We start from the raw sequence: 17,845 nt of genomic DNA, 5'->3' as shown, positions 1-17,845 counted from the left end.
TCGAAATGGCCCCGCATGGGCGAGAAGGAAATCATGTAGTTTCGTGTTCACCTAATAACCGCCCGAAAAAAAGAACCAGGAATGTGACAGAGGATGACACAGAAGATACTTACATTGCGCCTTGTCCATGTTTCCGTATCTTTATGAGATGATCGTGAATAACCAAACGCTATCCCGAAACTCCCGTCTACTGCAGTTAGACGTATCGACCCACCAGGCGTGCTGCACGCCCGGTCTCAAGGCCCCTTCCCCTTTAATTATATATTTTTCCCCGTCAGTTACAGATTGTTGGTGGGCTCGTCGGTTTTGCATCGAGGTGAACGTTTAACAGCGCGAACGGACGAAGAACAAGACGCGAAGTCGGCACACACGGCCGTTGACTTTCAAGTATACTTTAGAGAAAATGCTGTTGGGATTAAACCGCGCGACGACTTGCATGTTAGAGTTGTATCTCTTTATTTCGTTATTTTCGTGTGTCCAAGTTATGGCACATTTTTCGTGCAACTGCGTGGACATAAAAGTAATTAAACGTCAACGCCCGTCTATGTCACCTACTCGTCTTGTTGTTGATCTGTTTGCGGTGTGAAACATTCACCACGTCCTCTGTCAGTGTCGCGAAGCCTGTCGCTGGAGTTGCTGGAAAGGTTCGCGACAGTTGTGACGGTCCGTTTGAACGCGCACACTTCGCCTCCTCTCACAACCAGACTAACGTTATTGCTGTTCCAGAGGCACAACATTTGTGAATTCGTGCCGGTATTTCTTAGCAGAACAAAAAAAGTGGGCGAGTTCATATTGGCTCAACATGATGTTCTGTACCGCGGAAGACAGAGGGCACAGGATAAGATGAGAACCTGCGTGTCCTTTTCAACAGCGGCGCTGGTTGCGTTCTTGTCTACCATCAAGAAGGAGCCGTATCGGCTCCGAAATCTCTGGTATCTGATAAATTATATGGGATATCCTTTAAGTAACATAACAAAAGCACGCAATGTAAGAAAAAAAAATAAGACGAAAATATCCAGGCGCATATGCGCACACAGTCGACGGCAGTATGGTCCACGGAGAGGCTACAATATAAATCAAGAAGTGAAATTGTTAATGCAGTAACACGTTGCTTCTTTTCAAATGAATATTTGAATTCGTATATTCGTTTAGTTTCTCTTGGCCACAGAACATTGTGGTTATATGGTAGACGCAGGCATACCTTTAAAGCGAAGCCTCCTACGTCAGCATTCCCGGGGTTTGGCCACGTGACTGGTCAGTGTTGTATTTGCGGCCGAGCACACTGGGCCGCTGTGGCGGTCACTGCAAGAGGCTGCATCGAAAAAAATTCGAGAAAAAAAAAGCTTCGCTTAAAGTACCTTTCAATATAAACGGAAGACATTGTCGACAAGTTGACAGCAGCACGAAGCTACAAACGAAACGTGGAACGGGCTTCTCGAGAATACAGGTGCGCAGTTGAAGAAAAATTCGCCCGAGAAATGAATACGGGGTTTAATTGCCGGACCAAGGCGGTTTTTTTTTTTCGAAAGCACAGTCGCCTTTCGGGTTCATGAAAACGTTTTCCTTTCACGGATCTTCCTCCAGCTGGCTGATTTCAAAACAACTAATTTTCCACATTGCAACAAGTGCGTTAATGCTTTTCCAGTATACTTGTGCGCGCACTTCGCGACGCCATAACGCTTTCCCTCGACGCGCCCGCGGTCAGGACCCCACGCTGGTCACGGGAAGCCTACGGGACAACCTGGACCCCACGCGCAGCCACACTGATGCCGAGATCTGGGACGCGCTGAGGAAGTCCCACCTGGGCGAGTTCGTGTCCCGGAACCCGCATGGCCTCGACCTCGCCGCGGGAGAGGGCGGTGCAAACCTCAGGTGAGCCCTGGTCTCAAAACACGTAGCTTGCGGCCAGCCGAGTGATGCCGGTGAATGTGGTGTTTTTGTGACGCAAGGGCCAAGTATGGCAAAGGAGCGCCGGGCCACGCTTAACGAGTTGGCATTGGTGTGATGAATTACGACAGTTCGCTGTGACATGGCTGTAGTGCGCCCTAAAGAAACGGTCGCTGTAAAGCCAGTAAAATGGATTTGTAATAACATTATGGAAATGACCGACGAAGTGCACTATAAAAAAAAGATACATTGCGAAGGGATTATGATACGAACTACAATATGTCATTGGTGAAAATTTCCGAGAAGCACTACACCGCATTTACAGAGCCCTTGAAACGCAAGGGCTTGGAAACATGTGCGATACAAAGCGACGCTATCGCAGCAGCAGCCTCTTGCAAGAAGATGCACTACGAATCTCTAGTGCTTATTATATATTTCAGATACCTAAAATCAATACAAAGCTTAAAACTTATTTACTATCAAAAAGTAGCTCTGGTTTAAGGAACATTGCCAGCTGGCGAGCAATATTTGCTCTCTGTAAGCTAAATGGAAGTACTTTTTTACGTAGAAGTTCTTCCTGGCATTCTAGCAAAACGTGAAGGACGGTGAGTCTCTCACCACATCCGCCACAGGTTGGAGGCTCATCACTAGTCAGCAGAAAATTGTGGGCGCCATATGTGTGCCCTCCTCTGAGTCGACACAATAGAACATCAATGTATCGTGTTTTCTTTCCTGAAGCAAAAACGCCTAACTGTGGTTTTATGACGTCGGGTTATTTCGCTTCAGAATCCCGCAAGCGTTGGGAATGATCGTTTAGCTTCTTACGAGTAAGAAAGGCTTAGGACCTTCGGTAGGGACAGCCGCGGCAGGATTAACAGCTTCCGATGCAATTGATGCAGCGATTTCGTCGGCAAGCACAATGCCCTCTATTTCTCTATGCCCAGGAATCCAGCATACTATCGCAGGTTGATGAGATCAATAAATAGCGCACAATAATGCCAACCAAACCTATAGGCTACATCGGAACGATAACTCTATTTGCGAACTGTGAGTACTCTTTATAGTACTTAGTAGACTATATTGCGTGTCTATTTGAGCAACTTGCGCGTTGAAGATGTTATCGTCGAGTTTAACAGTGGTGGAAATGACTTGAATACTTTAACCGGCAAAGCACATACGAAGGATAGATGTCGGAGGATCAACAGGCAAAGGGCCAACGTGAAATTCAACAAGGTTCGTGAGAACCTTGACCCGTTTCTGTCGCATCCACGCAGTTCAATGAGCCATTGCTATACATAGAGAGAGAGAGAGAGGTTTTAATGATACGAAACGCAGAGAGGTCGGCCTGAGGTATATTCCTCTAGCCAGCTACTCAGCGTTGGGGGAAGGGGAAGAGGAAAAGAAAGAGGGAAGAAAGATGCCGATGATGGTTGACGATGACGAGAGAAGGAGGATGTAAAACATATGGCAAGCAATTTGGCATGCTCAAAGCCTACAGACCAGGCCTGTACTTTTTAAAAAGTTCAGTAACGCCTGGATGGCCTTGAAACACCATTGAGCGTCTGGTTCCGAGTATAAAGTGCAATCTGCCTTTGGGATACATGTCTCGGACGCGAAGTACGAAGTGGTTCCAGAATGGCTTACGCGAAAGAGCCTCGCGAACTCGAAAGAAAGGCCGCGCTTTGTCGAAAGCGACCTGACCCCTGTAATGCTCGAACACAGTTCCACACCGAGGAAAACGAGAACTTCCCCAGCTACATTTCTGACCGTGGAAAGTACATTCGTAAAAAAATGAAATAGATTTGTTCAGGCGTGATCTAATTAGTACAGTAATTATTTATATAGTAATTTATTTGTTTAACTATCCACGACCGGAAAACTCTCTCCATCGTATCAAAAACGCTACTGTAGGCGCTGAGGTTTACCGTGCTCAAACCAGAATCTTGAGGTACAAGACAGGGTTGACACGGCCCTACACAAAACCCACGCACTGCAGATGCGCATTCTTACCTCTTCGTGGTAATGCGAGCAATCGAACAATAAAAACAACTATCACAGCTTCGTCTTGCCCAGCAGGCTGAGACAATGAATATTTACTCCACCGATCCACATTTCACACAACTGCGAAAAAATGCAGATGCGTAGAATAAACTGCTGCCTAATGTTCTCTTAGAGTTCGGCTAACGTGCCGATCGCTCTTGCGGCAGCTAATCAAGCCGCGCTGTAACGTAATCTGGGAACATAACAGAGAGAGAGAGAGAGAAAACCTTATTCGTCAGAGTGGGGAGCTAATTCATGGGCCCGTCAGGAAGGCCAGATGGCCGCCAGGCGATGCGTGACGGCGGCTTCTTCGGCTCGCTCCACTGCTCGGAGCTGCACGTTCGGGCTGGTGCTAAGCACCACTTCATCCATAAGTTGAGCCGGCAAAATTAAGTTTAATGTGGCGATATGTACCCTGTAGTGCCCGTTCAGTGTGCGCTCGTGTTCGCAATCCGTTCTTCCTCGGCGTCGCAGCGTGGGCCAACGTCAGCTGGTGTGCCTGGCGCGCGCCCTCTTGCGGCGCCCCAAGATCCTGGTGCTGGACGAGGCCACGTCGCAGATGGACGGCGACACGGACCGGCTCATACAGAGCACGCTGCGCCAGTGCTTCGGAGGCTGCACGCTGCTGGCCATCGCGCACCGGGTGAACACCGTGCTGGACTACGACAAGTACGTCGTGCACGAATCCAACACCACGAATTCCTGCGATGCGTACACACTTCGCAGCTATGGTCAATTCGTAGTACAAACTTCGTAGCTGGTAGAAGCGAAGCAACGAACTCGCAGACCTGCGGTTTCGCAGCAGTTCTTTACCTTATAAGTTGAGCTTGTTCTTTCAGAAACTATGTTCTTTCAATTAGTCGTATTCTTTCAAAAGTATGTGCTTTCATCCATTTGACGACTAAGATCTATCTATCTATCTATCTATCTATCTATCTATCTATCTATCTATCTATCTATCTATCTATCTATCTATCTATCTATCTATCTATCTATCTATCTATCTATCTATCTATCTATCTATCTGTCTATCTATCTGTCTGTCTGTCTATCTATCTATCTATCTATCTATCTATCTATCTATCTATCTATCTATCTATCTATCTATCTATCTATCTATCTATCTTTCTTTCTTTCTTTCTTTCTTTCTTTCTTTCTTTTCCGCTTGGGTTGCCACGCGGCATAACGTCAGTGTGGAACTAAATAAAGCATGCAGGGCCGTTTCATAGAGATACTATCTATCCGTCCTCTTACGCCAACCCTGTGGCAAAAGTAGTGTGCTTATTGTGACACCGCAAACGCGCACACACCAAGCAAGCATACAAGGCAAAGGTAACGCACAAGCGCTGACTGTCCTCCCGTGCTTGGGCCACTGGATGTGTGCTGCTGGTCGTGACGCCGCCGTCAATCCGGCTTCGTGATCGTCCTCTCGTCGTGCCGTTGCCGTCCCGCCTTCTACCCCACGCCCAGTGGCCTGAGTTTTCTAATAGCTTTGGCCACTGTGTGTGGGCTCGTGGTGGTGATGTCGTCGTGAGGCCGCCGTGGTCGTTGCATTATCGTCATTCCAGCTTTGTCATCCGACTCTCGTCAGCCGTCGTCGTCACACGATCGTCGTCATATTCTGAAGCAAGGTGTCATATAGTCGCAAAGCATTGCTTGTCACGCCACCATGTGATGCCGCTGTGGTCGCTCAGTCGTCGGCATCCAGCCTCGTGACCTTAATATCGTAATGCTGTCGTCGTCGTTCCTTCTACTCCAACCCAGTGGTGGAAGTTTTCTGATTGCTTGGGCCACTAGGTATGTGTTTGTGGTCGTGATGCCATCGTAGTCGCTGCACCGTGGTCATTCCAAGTTTGTTATCCGACTCTCGTAATGCCATCAGAACCACGCCATCATCGTCACGCGGTCGTCGTCTAGCCGTCGTTGTCACGCTGTCATTTTATCACTGTCGTCACTGCAGTAACGTCTTCTCATTGCCGACATGCTGTCGTCGTCTTGCCGCCTTCGACGTTCCATCGACGTCGATCCTTCTGCGTCATTATATCTTAATCGTACGGTCGCCACTCAATCGTGATTATGCCGCCCTTGTCAAGCCGTCATCGCCGGACAGTCGCTATTGCGCATGCGTTGGCAGACATTCGTCGTCATACCAACGTCGCCACGCAGGTTTCATGGTCCAGTCACCGTTACGCCATTGTCATCGTGCGCTCGCCATCATCTCATTGTCCTCACGCCACTGTCACGTCATCGTCGTCATACGGTCGTCGTCTTGCGTTCGTTGTTTTACCTTCGTCGTAATGCTGTCGTTGTCATTACATCATCGTCATTGTAACTTCGACGTTCGACTGTCGTCATGCCGTCGACCTGTGTCATCGTTCTCACACAGTCGTCCTCAAACCATTGTCATCATGACACCGTCGTCGCGCTGTCGTTTCATCATCGTCATCACTTCAGTGACGTCATGCCTTTGTCGTCATGGCACCTTCATCGATCCATCGACGTCATTCCTTGTTCGTCACTCTATCGTGATCATGCTGTCGCCATTCAGACGTGATTATATACTGCCGTTGTCACCCTTGCGTCGTCGTCAGACAGACGCTATCGTGCATCCGTTGTCCTACCGTCATGGTCATGCCACCGTGATCATGCCATCTTCGCGATTCCTGCGTCCTTCATCCGGTTGTCGTCGTACTGTCGTCGTCACACCATCATCGTCGTACAGTCGTCATCATCTCATTGTCCTCATACAGTCGTTGTCACGCTCTTGTCGTTTCACCTTCACGTTGATTTAAGAATCAACATCTCATTGTCTTCATGTAGTCGTCGTCGCTTTACCGCCTTTGTCGTCCCATCGATATCATTCCTTCCTCGTCATTCCATCATCACTGCGTCGGCGTCATACAGTCGTCGTCGTGTCGCCATGTTCATGAGTGACCTTGGCAAGCGATTGAGTGTCACAGCAAAGTGGGACCATATCTGAGTATATGGTCACATAGCCGAACCAACGAAAGTCTAAGGATTACTACCACTATACACGTATTAAATAAACGTCAATTCAGGAATACGGTATATCGTTACATTTGTCGAATGATATTCGCATTACCGTCGACAGTAATCGTGAGGCGAGTTCTGACGTATTTTTTATTTTTTTACAACCGGCTAGAACCTCGGCCCCAGTGCGTGCGCAAATGTGACGTCACGGATATCAATGCATGTTGTCGTAAACAAGCAATGTCTGCAGAGGAGGCTAGGTTGGTAGGTTTAGTTCTAAATCCCTTTACACATTAATGCGATCCGTACTTGCAGATACGCAAATACCTAGGCCCAAACAATGAAACGTTCCTTTCCTTCGAGCGCTTCCTAACCTTACGTGAGGCCTCCTTACAGCGAAGGAGCGATGGAGGAAGCAAGCATACTCTGAAAGCTCCCTTCACCCGTCCTCACGTAAGGAGCGGTTGCCGCCATGCCTGGGTTCGAGATTATCTCTTAAAAGCTTTAGGCGAACACCAGAACACCACTATTCAATAAAAAACGTTGTATCGTCGCACAATCTCCAAGTTGATGAGCTAATATAGAGAAGCGTGGACGCTATTTTTTAGTTTTGTTTACTAAATCTAAAGAAGCAGTGGATTACAGTGCGAAACTTGATGTGCTCCAGCAACGCTGGCACGCCGGCGTCGTGCAACGCCTAGCAACGCCTAGCAACGCTTCCATGCCGCACGCGTGACTGAAACGAACGTGCCTGGCAAAACGTACCGTGCTCGCGCTTCTCCGAAGGTGGGCGACAGCACGCACGCGCAAGCAAACGTCACGTGGTTAAGCAGTGAGGCGAAGCGCTTGTTCAGGGCCAGGAGCGGCGTAAGGACGCATGAAGGTAGCTTGGCCCAAACAAAAAAACGTTCCTTTTAGGGGTGTGCCAATATTGAAATTTTCGATTACGAATCGAATACGAATAAGGCGAATAACTCTCTTCGAATATCGAATCGAATATCGAATACATGTGTAGTATTAAAAAATTGCAAGAGAGGTAACAATAGCTTTATTACCCTTTTAAAAATAACATTGCATTTTACAAGGTTGCTTGAAATTAAAGAGGTACTCAATTATAGATAATGGACTCAGGTAATGCCCTCAGTCAGGTAAAACGCTTGTTACAGATTGTCGTGAAGGAAAATTAACTGCTCAATATGGCCAGAAAGTGAACGCTCTCTATGCACTGTCACATTTCTACCGGTAGAAAAGACTCTTTCACTAGGAACTGAAGTGGCAGGGATCGCCAAGTACTTCCGGGCGAGTGCACTTAAAAGCGGGTACCTGAAGCGGCCAATGGACTGCCACCACTCACAAGGATTCATGCCCCTTTCCAGAAGAGGCTTTTGCGCGTAGTCTGTGACTTCCCTCTCAGGGGCAGATGCCAAATGTGTCTTCTCTTTGTTCATCACTAGATCGTCAAAAGCATTCCATACACTCGATGCCACCAGTGGACACGAAGTCGACGCTGGCACGGCGGTGTCCCCACGGTGTTCCACGATGGCTTCCTGGAGCTCCCTTGTCACAAGGTTTTTCAGCCAGATCATCTGACCAGATGCCTGATGAACTGTGGCCATAAAGCGCGGATCAAGAAACATGCCTAGGCTGGCCACTTCATCAAATTTCCACTCCGCACAAAGAGCCTTGATACATTTTGCAACAATGTTAGCAAACCCTGAGTTGCCTTTGCAACCTTCAAGGCAATGGGGCATTCCAAAAATAATTGGAATTATAAAGCTTGGTGAAAAAGAAACCGAAACTGATCATGTCTCAAATGCCTGAAGCAGATAGACTGAAACAGAGCATACAGATAATGAGCGGATCATGCGAAGTTCTCAGTTAATAAACATGTTCTTAGGAGAATGCGGAGCAAGCATACAATTGGTTAATTGCTCAATTATTCGCAGTCTATCCGAATATTCGCCGTTTCCACCGTTATTCGGCCGTCCTCGGATATTCGTGAATTTCCGAACATGCATTTCTCGAATCGAATACGCTTCGAATATGGAAAATATTCGATTCGTATTCGAAATTCCGAATATTCGCACACCCCTAGTTCCTTTCCTTCGAGCGCTTCCTAACCTTACGTGAGGCCTCCTTACAGCGTAGGACCGATGGAGGAAGCAAGCGTACTCTGAAAGCTCCCTTCACCCGTCCTCACCCAAGCAGCGGTTGCCGCGCGCCTGGGTTCGAGATTATCTCTTCAAATCTTTCCGCGAACACCATTATTCTATTAAAAATTGTAGTATCGTCACACAATCTTTAAATTGAATAGCTAATATAGAGAAGCGTGGACGCTTTCTTCTAGTTTCGTTTACTAAAGTTAAAAAAAGTTGCGCATTACAGTGCAAAACTTGATGTGCTCCAGCAACGCTGGCACGCCGGCGTCTTGCAACGCCTAGCAACGCCTAGCAATGCTTGCATGCCGCACGCGTGACTGAAACGAACATGCCTGGCAAGACGTACCGTGCTCGCGCTTCTCTGCAGGTGGGCGACAGTGCGCATGCTCAAGCGAATGCCACGTGGTTAAGCAGTGAGGTGAAGCGCTCGTTCAGGGCCAGGAGCGGCGTAAGGACGCATGAAGGTAGCTTTGGAGCTACCTTATGCTGAGGAAGCACCAAGGAAGCCTTCACCGAGGGCCCCTCAGTAAGGAAGCTTTCAGAGTGACATAAGGTAGCCTCACCCCAATGAAGGCTTCCTTGGTGAGGTAAGGAAGATTTCATTGTTTGGCTTCTTATGCTGAGGAAGTACCAAGGAAGCACCAAGGAAGCCTTCACCAAGGGCGCCTCAGTAAGGAACCTTTCAGAGTGACATAAGGTAGCCTCACTGCAATGAAGGCTTCCTTACTGAGGTAAGGAAGATTTCATTGTCTGGCCCCTATACAGCCTGAATTGAAGCTGGGAAAGCAAGTGACAAAAGAGCGAGCTGCTTCGAGATGTTTGAGGCGGTTAGGTTCTACCAGTCTTTCGTGTACGCGTCATTTCTAGCTCACCAAACTACCTCTCACGGCAATACTAGCAGTTTGGTTATTACGAAAGAGCAGGTCATTACGGCAGCTCAACTTAATGTCCGTGTTTATTATCCCTCTACCTGTTCTAACATGTTTCCGTGCCCGCGGTTAAGGCGCATTCACTGAGAGCGCCCTACCGCCCTCCCACCGTCTTCATTCTCTATACCTTACGCGCTTGGTAAGTATGAAGCAGTCAATATGCAGACAGCGTCTCGGATCAAAAACAACTGCACCGCAAAATGTGCGAAGTGAGTCTTCTATGATGGCACAGCTTGTGAGACTACTATTGCGTTAACTGACAATTCTAAAACTGAGTGAAGCGACCCGCTAAAATTAATGACATTTTGCTCGTTAAAATACCTACCACTTGAAGTTTCCATACAGAGCCGTCTACTTTGCCTTATCACCCTTTTCTTTTACCCTCTTCCTCAAACAAGCAAGCCTCGATTCACCATTCAAACGCATCGTTCTGATCCGATCCCTTCGTTCTTTGGAAACCAAACAGGACCATTACACGTCTTCCCTTCCCGTCTCGCTTTCCGTTCCAGAATCCTGGTGATGGCTGGCGGCGAGGTGGCCGAGTTCGGTCCCACCAAGGCGCTGCTGCAAGATCCGGCCTCGCTCTTCCACGGCATCGCCAGGGACGCCGGCGCCATACCCCCGAACGGCGTCACCAACGCCGTCGCCGCCGAGCCCGCCGTCTCGGTGCCGAGACCGCGCTCCAGTTTCGTCGCGGCGCGCATCCTCAGCAGTGTACCGCAGGCCTGAGGGCCGCAGCTGCGCACTGACTGCCACGTTTTTTCGTTCTTTTTTTTCTCTCGGAGGGTGCCGGCGAAGGTGTGCGTTAGGGGTGTGCGAATATTCGAAAAAAGAAAGATATCGAATAAGGAATCGAACGGCATCGTATTTCGCGATTCGGTATACCCGCAGCGTAATAATAGTTGGGGTGTACGTCAGAGAACCCAGGTGGTCAAAGTTAATCCGGAGACACCTATACAGTGCACGGCGTCTCCAATAGACTCGGCGTTACTTCGGCACTTTAAACCTTATAGATGTGTAGCGGCAGCCCATCGGTGTGACTTGGGGACGAGAGAGCGTCTTCGTCGAGCCGAAGGCGCTGCCGCTATACAATTCACCTGATTCAGTCTGAGTCTAGTCAGCATTTGCAAAGAAAAAAATGAATAGTTTTAGAATAGTTTATACGCCCAAACGTACGCTGTAAAATATAAAATTGAAGCAAAATCGCGACAAATTTAGTCCCGGCTGCCATAGTAAACCTTGGACGCGAGAAGTTGCGTCGTGGAGCGAATTCCGCTATTCATCGCTCAGGGAACCCTTAAGGGTTCCCTTCTAATCCCACGATCGTTTTTAATCGCCGAAAGGTCCTGGGTGCGAGAAGAAATTGCTTAGTTAATCCAACTGCCTCCCCCCTCCTCAATAAATTTAATTCAGTAGTGCTATATTTACATGTAGTTTATCGAAAGAGAGCGTGGCAAAATTTAAAGAAAAAAGAGCAGTCGTTCATAACGTGCAACGCTATCGTAAAAACTTGCTAACGTTGCGAGTACTCTACGATATGAACACTGTTTTGCATAAATTGTGAAAACGCCGGTTTTTCTCGTTCAAAAATTATTCGCCATTCCATTCACGTTCGCTTAATTCTCGCGCTATTCGATCCGTATTCGATTCGACCGGAAAAATTACTATGCGTGCACCCCCAGCGTACATGGAATCGCTTCGACGCGCCCTGCCTCAAAATTTAACGATACAGACGCAATTAAGCAGGACTGTCGGCTGCGTTCTCGGTGCTGGCCAGAGTGTGAAAGCGTCGGCCAGGAGCCAAATTTTTAGGCGGACGGTCAATGACCTGCCGGTCTGTCAGAAATCGCTAGAATCCCACGATGCATGCGGCCGGCGCCACACATAGCATGACGATGCTTTGCGACGCAAAGCGGCGCTCATGTTTCAATAAGCCTGAAGGAAGTGACGGTGTCTCGATGGTTGGCACGTGGAAAGCGTGCCCATTGCAGAAGATGATCCGGATTAGTGCACTGAGTGATGGATGAAATGCATAATAAAAAAAAGCTCGTTCGTTGAAGTCACTCTCTGCTATGGACAAATGTCAAAACTAAACGTTTAATTGTTTATTTGCAAATACTGTAAGCTCCATCAGGGACAGCAACGTGAAGGGCATCTTCGTAGGATAACCAATGCATACAGGCAATATGCTAAATGTGAAACAAAAATGAAACAGGATAAATAAAATGTACACAATATAAATGTTGCACAAGTCACACGAGTATAAACTAAACTGTTTGCTTCCTCCGAACATACATGCCCAATACCAGATCCAGCCCCTACCCAGAAACTCGCGCCCCGAATTTCACGTCAAACGCCGCAAACTTCGAGCTAAGGCGTTATAACGCAGCTATGGACAGGCTGAAGGAGTCTACTATGGGGACGCCGCAGCCTACACCACTGGACAACGTTATGCTCTAGCGGTCGTATACAACCAAGGCAACACTGTTTGTTTAGCATCAGTCAAGACCACCTCGGTGGGCGACGCGGAAGAGGACGCCATTGCACTCGCATCGGGGCTACCCGATTGCGACGTCATCATTAGTGACTCTAAGACTGCTATCCTGAACTTCAGTAACGGCGACATTAACAACCTCGCGCACTCTCTACTTGTCGCTCACCCGCCAGAAAGCGACATCGTTCTCGTCTGGACTGCAACACATCAAGGACTCCACGGCAGCGAAATGGCTCATGCCGCTGCTCGAGGATTCACGGACCGAGTGGCCGCAAATATGGGCCTAACTCTGGAACCCAATGACTCCCAACAACACACCAATAAAGACACTCGTGACATTCCATGAAAGTTACACACATTACAGACACCAACGCCTAATGTATTCACCTCTCTTTGTGCCTAGAACGTGCCAGAGAGAAATATTGTGGCGCCAACTACAAACTCGCACTTTTCTTACCCCGCGCACTTTACACTTATTCTTTCCCGCCACATACCCTACACCCAAGTGTCTCTTTTGCCCCGTCCCGGTAGCATATCTCTCCCATATCATGTGGCAATGCCCCATCAAAACTTGTCTTAAGGTTCAACATGTCTTAAGGTGCCCTTGAAAATTGTGGCCACGTTATACTACTGTGCTGTTACACGGGATAGTTGGTCGCTGTCTGTTCTTTATTCGTGTTACCGGCACAAAATAAACTGAACAGTAAGAACAAAGTGCGCCGGTATCGTGCCTCCTCCTTCGTAGCGTGAATTATTTTCGCTGGCAACAAGAAATGAGAGCATGTGCTTCTTGTCTCGACTCTCAAAACCATAAAAAATGGCTGTGGCTTAGCTAAGGTTAAGCCCAGGATGCGAAGCAAACTAGCCTTTATTTTAGTTGTTCAACCACTGTTTAGCCTGGTGAACTGCTGTTGCTTGGTTATATTTGGTTCGGCTAGACGAAGAAAGAACTCATGCGTTACTCTGCTTCGCCTTCAAGAGTGGAACACGACAGCGTTCCCGTCGACCCGCCAAGGGGTGGAAGACAATGGGCTACGGCGCAGCGACTACGCGCCCCGCATTGGACGCGGTGAGCGTCGAGCAACGCAGCGTTCGGCGCGGCAACGAAATGTGCGCCTGAGCAAGCGACGCACTCCTGAGCCTTAAACAGCTCGTTTCTAAGGCAACACCACATTCACTAGAGGCGCTTTGGTACCACTTTGAAGCGTCGTACTAGTGGCTCAGTGTCTAACACTGAGCCACTAGTACGACGCTTCAAAGTGGTACCAAAGCGCCACTTTAGACGCGTCTTGGCTACCGAAGTGGAAGGACGTGCTATCATGTGCTCCCTTGTAGGGGCGGTTTCAGCGGCCCGTGTGGGCCGTGGTATCAGGTGTACTGAAAAGCCGGCTGAAGACTACCAGGTTGTTCTGCCTCATCTGCCCACAGGTGCTTCTGTTTTAAACACCGTTTTTTTGCATGCCGATGTGAAAGCCAGGCCATATCGAGTGGAGCATGTCCGAGATAGCCTTGCAAGTCTTTCGTTGCTGCCGGAAGTGGTGGCCCTCGGGGCATACCAAATGAATCACCTGTGGGCAGTGACGTTTAAGGACGAGGAAGGCAAGAGGAAGATATTAGAAGCTGAAGCGTTCAACGTTAAAGACCACCGCTGCATGGTCATCGACCCGCGCGACCGAGGTGTCCGACTGAAGCTATACTGGCTGCTTCATGGCGTACCGGACGAAGACGTGCGAGTGGCTTTGGCGCCGTTTGGAAAAGTGACGGAAATTAGCAGAGACAAGTGGAAGGTCAAGGGCTGCATTGACAAAGGATCAACCACCCGCTCGGTGACGCTGAAATTAAATGTGGGCCTCACTGTGGACGACCTACCACACCAACTGCGTGTTGCTGAGGATATGGCGCTCGTCTTCGTTCCTGGCAGAGCGCCGCTCTGCCTCCGATGCCGTGGCATCGGACACATCCGGTGAGAGTGCCGCGTTCCACGATGTGGGGTCTGTCGTCGCTTCGGCCACGATGATTCCCAATGTGTGCGCTCTTATGCCAGCGTTACAGGCCCACCCCAAAGGGACGTAGTATCCGAACACATGATGGACGCCGCAGATGCCGAAGAAGCTAGCAGGGAGGACAACGACGTGGCGAAGACTCCTGCAAAGCCCCTTGAACCCTCCCCAGGAGCTGTCCAGGAAGCGACCCTGGGGGGGTGAGCCCTTGGCTGCAGCCCCGGAAACGAAGCCAGAGACTGCGACATGCGACGCAGGCGTGAACGCAGCAAGCGCGTCATCGTCACTGCCGCAAGAAGTCGGCCAGGAAGCAACGGACGTCGAGATGATTACGACCGGAAGCATCGCTGCAAAGCGTGCTCACGAAGACACTGGCAATACAGGAATAACTACTGCGTCGGGCACCAGCGAACCTCCAACGAAGGCATCGACTACGCGGCGGTCTATGCGCAAACCGCAGCCGAACGTGCCGCCTGGCAGTAGGGTGGCCCCTAAAACGCCTCCGCCCTAGCGGAGGACCCGTTCCAGTAGCCTTCAACGATGACTACAAGAACCCCACAGCTTCGATGTGAGTAGGACGCTTGGCCAAGCAACCCCATGAGATGGCGTCTAACTTTAAATCTAGCCTACGCGTTGCGACATTGAATGTGCGAGGAATGTGTTCGCGCAGGCGGCAGTGCCAGATTAGTCGCATGCTTTTAGAGAATGACGTTGACCTTCTGGCTGTGCAAGAAACAAAAATTGAGAGTGAGGAGCAAACAGAACAGATGGTTCAAGTTTTTCGATCTAGATACAGTGTATGTGTGTGCCATGCTGTTGGACGGTCAGGAGGCTGCGTCATTTTTATTCGCAATAGCATATCGGTTGTAGAAAAAGTGTCCACCTGCGAAAGTGGGAGACTTGTAGCATGTGATCTTATTTTTGCTGGTCTACAGTGGCGCGCTGTCTGCATCTACGCACCGAACAAAATTCATGAACGCGAAATTTTTTTTAAGTATGCTGAAGGATTTTTGAAAACAGAACGACATGTTGTGCTTCTTGGGGATTTCAACTGCGTCTGTACAGCTGAAGATAAAACGACGAGCCTCAAAGTACGCGATAGAAGCGCTGAGCTGTTGAACGCGATAGTAAATGAGAGAGAGCTTGAGGACATTGGTTATGCAATGACGCGAGATGGCCAAGCACGGTATACACACTTTCAAGGTGATTCCCATGCGAGGCTTGATAGAATATACGTACCGGCGAAGTTTGTACCACTGTGTTCCTCTTATGAAACACAATATCTCAGTTTTAGCGATCATAGTTTGGTCTCGATTACGATTGGCGAAAAACGAAAGAGTGTCAAGTTTAATTGGTTCCTGTGGAAGTTCAATGAAAAACTGCTGCAAGATGAATTGTTTGTCACGAGAGCCAAGGAGTATCTTTCAAATGCCCTGCATACGGAAACCAACTGTTTCATATCAGTGTGGGAGCAGTTTAAATGCGACTTTAAAATTGCTGCCATCGATAGAGCATGCGTATTGCGTCACAAGGAAAGGCAACAAGAGGAACAGTTACACAGTGAACTGGTGTACATGTTAGGGGTAGAACATGAAGTGCCTGGAGCGTTTAAAAAAGAAATACGAGAGGTGAAAGCGAAACTCGAGTTGATCGACGAAGATAAGTACCGCGGCGCAATGATAAGGGCGCGCACTGAAAAGTTGTGGCTGGGCGAAACGCCCAATAAGCGTGTGCTAAGTGAAGAAAAGAAGCATGCTGCAAATAAGGAGATAAATGAAATTCGCTATTACAACAAAATTACACGAGAAAGCGAAGAAATAAAACGTGCATTTGTTGATTTTTATACCGAACTTCTTGGAGGAAGAATTTATGACCCCGAGTACTTCAAAGCCCACTTTCTAACTCTTATGCCAAGATTAGAGGACACGGTTAGAGAATCACTGGAATCTGAAATTACCGTGGCCGAAATTGAAGCGGCAATCGATGACTTGGGTAATGGCAAGTCACCTGGGCCAGATGGACTGGGCGCAGCCGTATACAAATTTTTTAAGGCAGAAATGGCAGTGGCTTTACACCGAGTGATCGCTGAATGCTATGAAAAAAAGCAAGCGCCTCTCTCGTTCAGGACAGCGCACGTAGTAATGATCCCCAAAACTGACGATCCTGAAAAATTACTTTCAGTTGAGTCCTACCGTCCCATTAGTTTGACCAATACAGATTATAAAATATACATGAAAGTGTTAGCTAGAAGGCTCCAAAACGTTATTAAGTCCCTCGTTGGCCCGCATCAAACCTGTGGCATTAAAGGTAGAACAATTTTTACAAACATACACATAGCAAGAAGTATTCTGGAATGTTGTGACGCAATGCATGACCGCGTAGCTATGATTCAGCTAGATTTACATAAAGCGTTCGACAAAGTTGTACATGAAGTTCTGTTTTTATTGCTGGAGCACGTAAATGTTGGATCTGTAATTACTGAAGGCGTTAAAATGGTGTATCATGATTGCACAGCCAAATTAGTGATCAACAAAGAATTAAGTATGTCAATTCCTGTGCGGTCGAGTGTGAAACAAGGATGTGCGTTGTCCCCTCTACTTTTTGCGATATACTTGGAGCCGTTTTGTTTACGTTTGCTTGCAACACCATGTATTCGAGGCTTCACTTTTTTCAGCAGTGAAGTTAAGGTCTTAGCGTACGCGGACGACATAGCCGTGTTTTGCACTGATGCTAGAAGCGTGCAGGAAGTTGTCAGTGTTGCTAAGGCGTTCTGCACAGCAACTGGTAGCGTGATCAGTTGGTCGAAATGCCTTGGATTTTGGCATGGCAACTGGCAGAGCACCCCCGAGGTGTACTGTAATATGAGTTGGACCGTCTCCCCCGGAAATTACCTCGGTGTTCCGCTAAATAACTACCTCAATGCTGATGAATATTGGTCTGAGGAAAATAAACGCGTCAAAAATGCTACCGATAAATGGGGTGGCCATAACTTCTCAATGTTCGCAAGAGCTTCCGTTTGTAATATGTTTTTAATTGCAAAAGTGTTCTACGTGTTGCAAGTGATGGCCATGACAAGAACTTCGGTTCAAAAAATCCACCGAGTGTTTGCGACCTTTATTTGGGGATCGCAATGGGAGCGCACAAGCCGGTGCAATTTGTTTCACAAGGTGAAAAATGGTGGGCTAGGGCTCTCACACCTGTTTTTCAAGCAGCTAGTAAGCAGATTCTTCTTTGTGCGGGACCAAACTGATGTGTTTTTGAGAACTGTGATCCAAGCACGATTGCAGGATTATCTATCTGACTTTGTCGTGTCATCTGTTTCTTTTGGAGCTGGACCGCTCAGTC

At 48.3% G+C, this 17,845-nt stretch overlaps 1 protein-coding gene and 1 pseudogene across 3 annotated transcripts in view; both read left to right on the top strand.

Annotated features, from left to right (window-relative positions):
• The window catches only part of LOC135897668 (ATP-binding cassette sub-family C member 3-like), a 94,339-nt gene extending 82,116 nt beyond the window's left edge, over nucleotides 1-12,223 (top strand). For 2 of the 3 annotated variants that reach the window (XM_070541046.1, XM_070541047.1), the window contains 3 exons: nucleotides 1,706-1,872; nucleotides 4,402-4,596; nucleotides 10,516-12,222. In XM_070541046.1, the coding sequence (XP_070397147.1) occupies nucleotides 1,706-1,872; nucleotides 4,402-4,596; nucleotides 10,516-10,735 (582 nt within the window). In that variant the 3' untranslated portion in view covers nucleotides 10,736-12,222. Of the gene's footprint in view, nucleotides 1-1,705; nucleotides 1,873-4,401; nucleotides 4,597-10,515 lie in introns of all 3 variants that reach the window. The other variant, XM_070541045.1, reaches the window with a different exon arrangement.
• Nucleotides 12,224-13,789: 1,566 nt separating this feature from the next.
• On the top strand, nucleotides 13,790-15,396 carry LOC139046972 (uncharacterized; annotated as a pseudogene).
• Nucleotides 15,397-17,845: the final 2,449 nt, after the last annotated feature.

This window comes from Dermacentor albipictus, chromosome 6 (genome assembly GCF_038994185.2).
Source record: "Dermacentor albipictus isolate Rhodes 1998 colony chromosome 6, USDA_Dalb.pri_finalv2, whole genome shotgun sequence".
In the NCBI taxonomy this organism is placed as follows: Eukaryota; Metazoa; Arthropoda; class Arachnida; order Ixodida; family Ixodidae; genus Dermacentor; species Dermacentor albipictus.
This window is presented reverse-complemented; position numbering and strand designations above follow the sequence as displayed.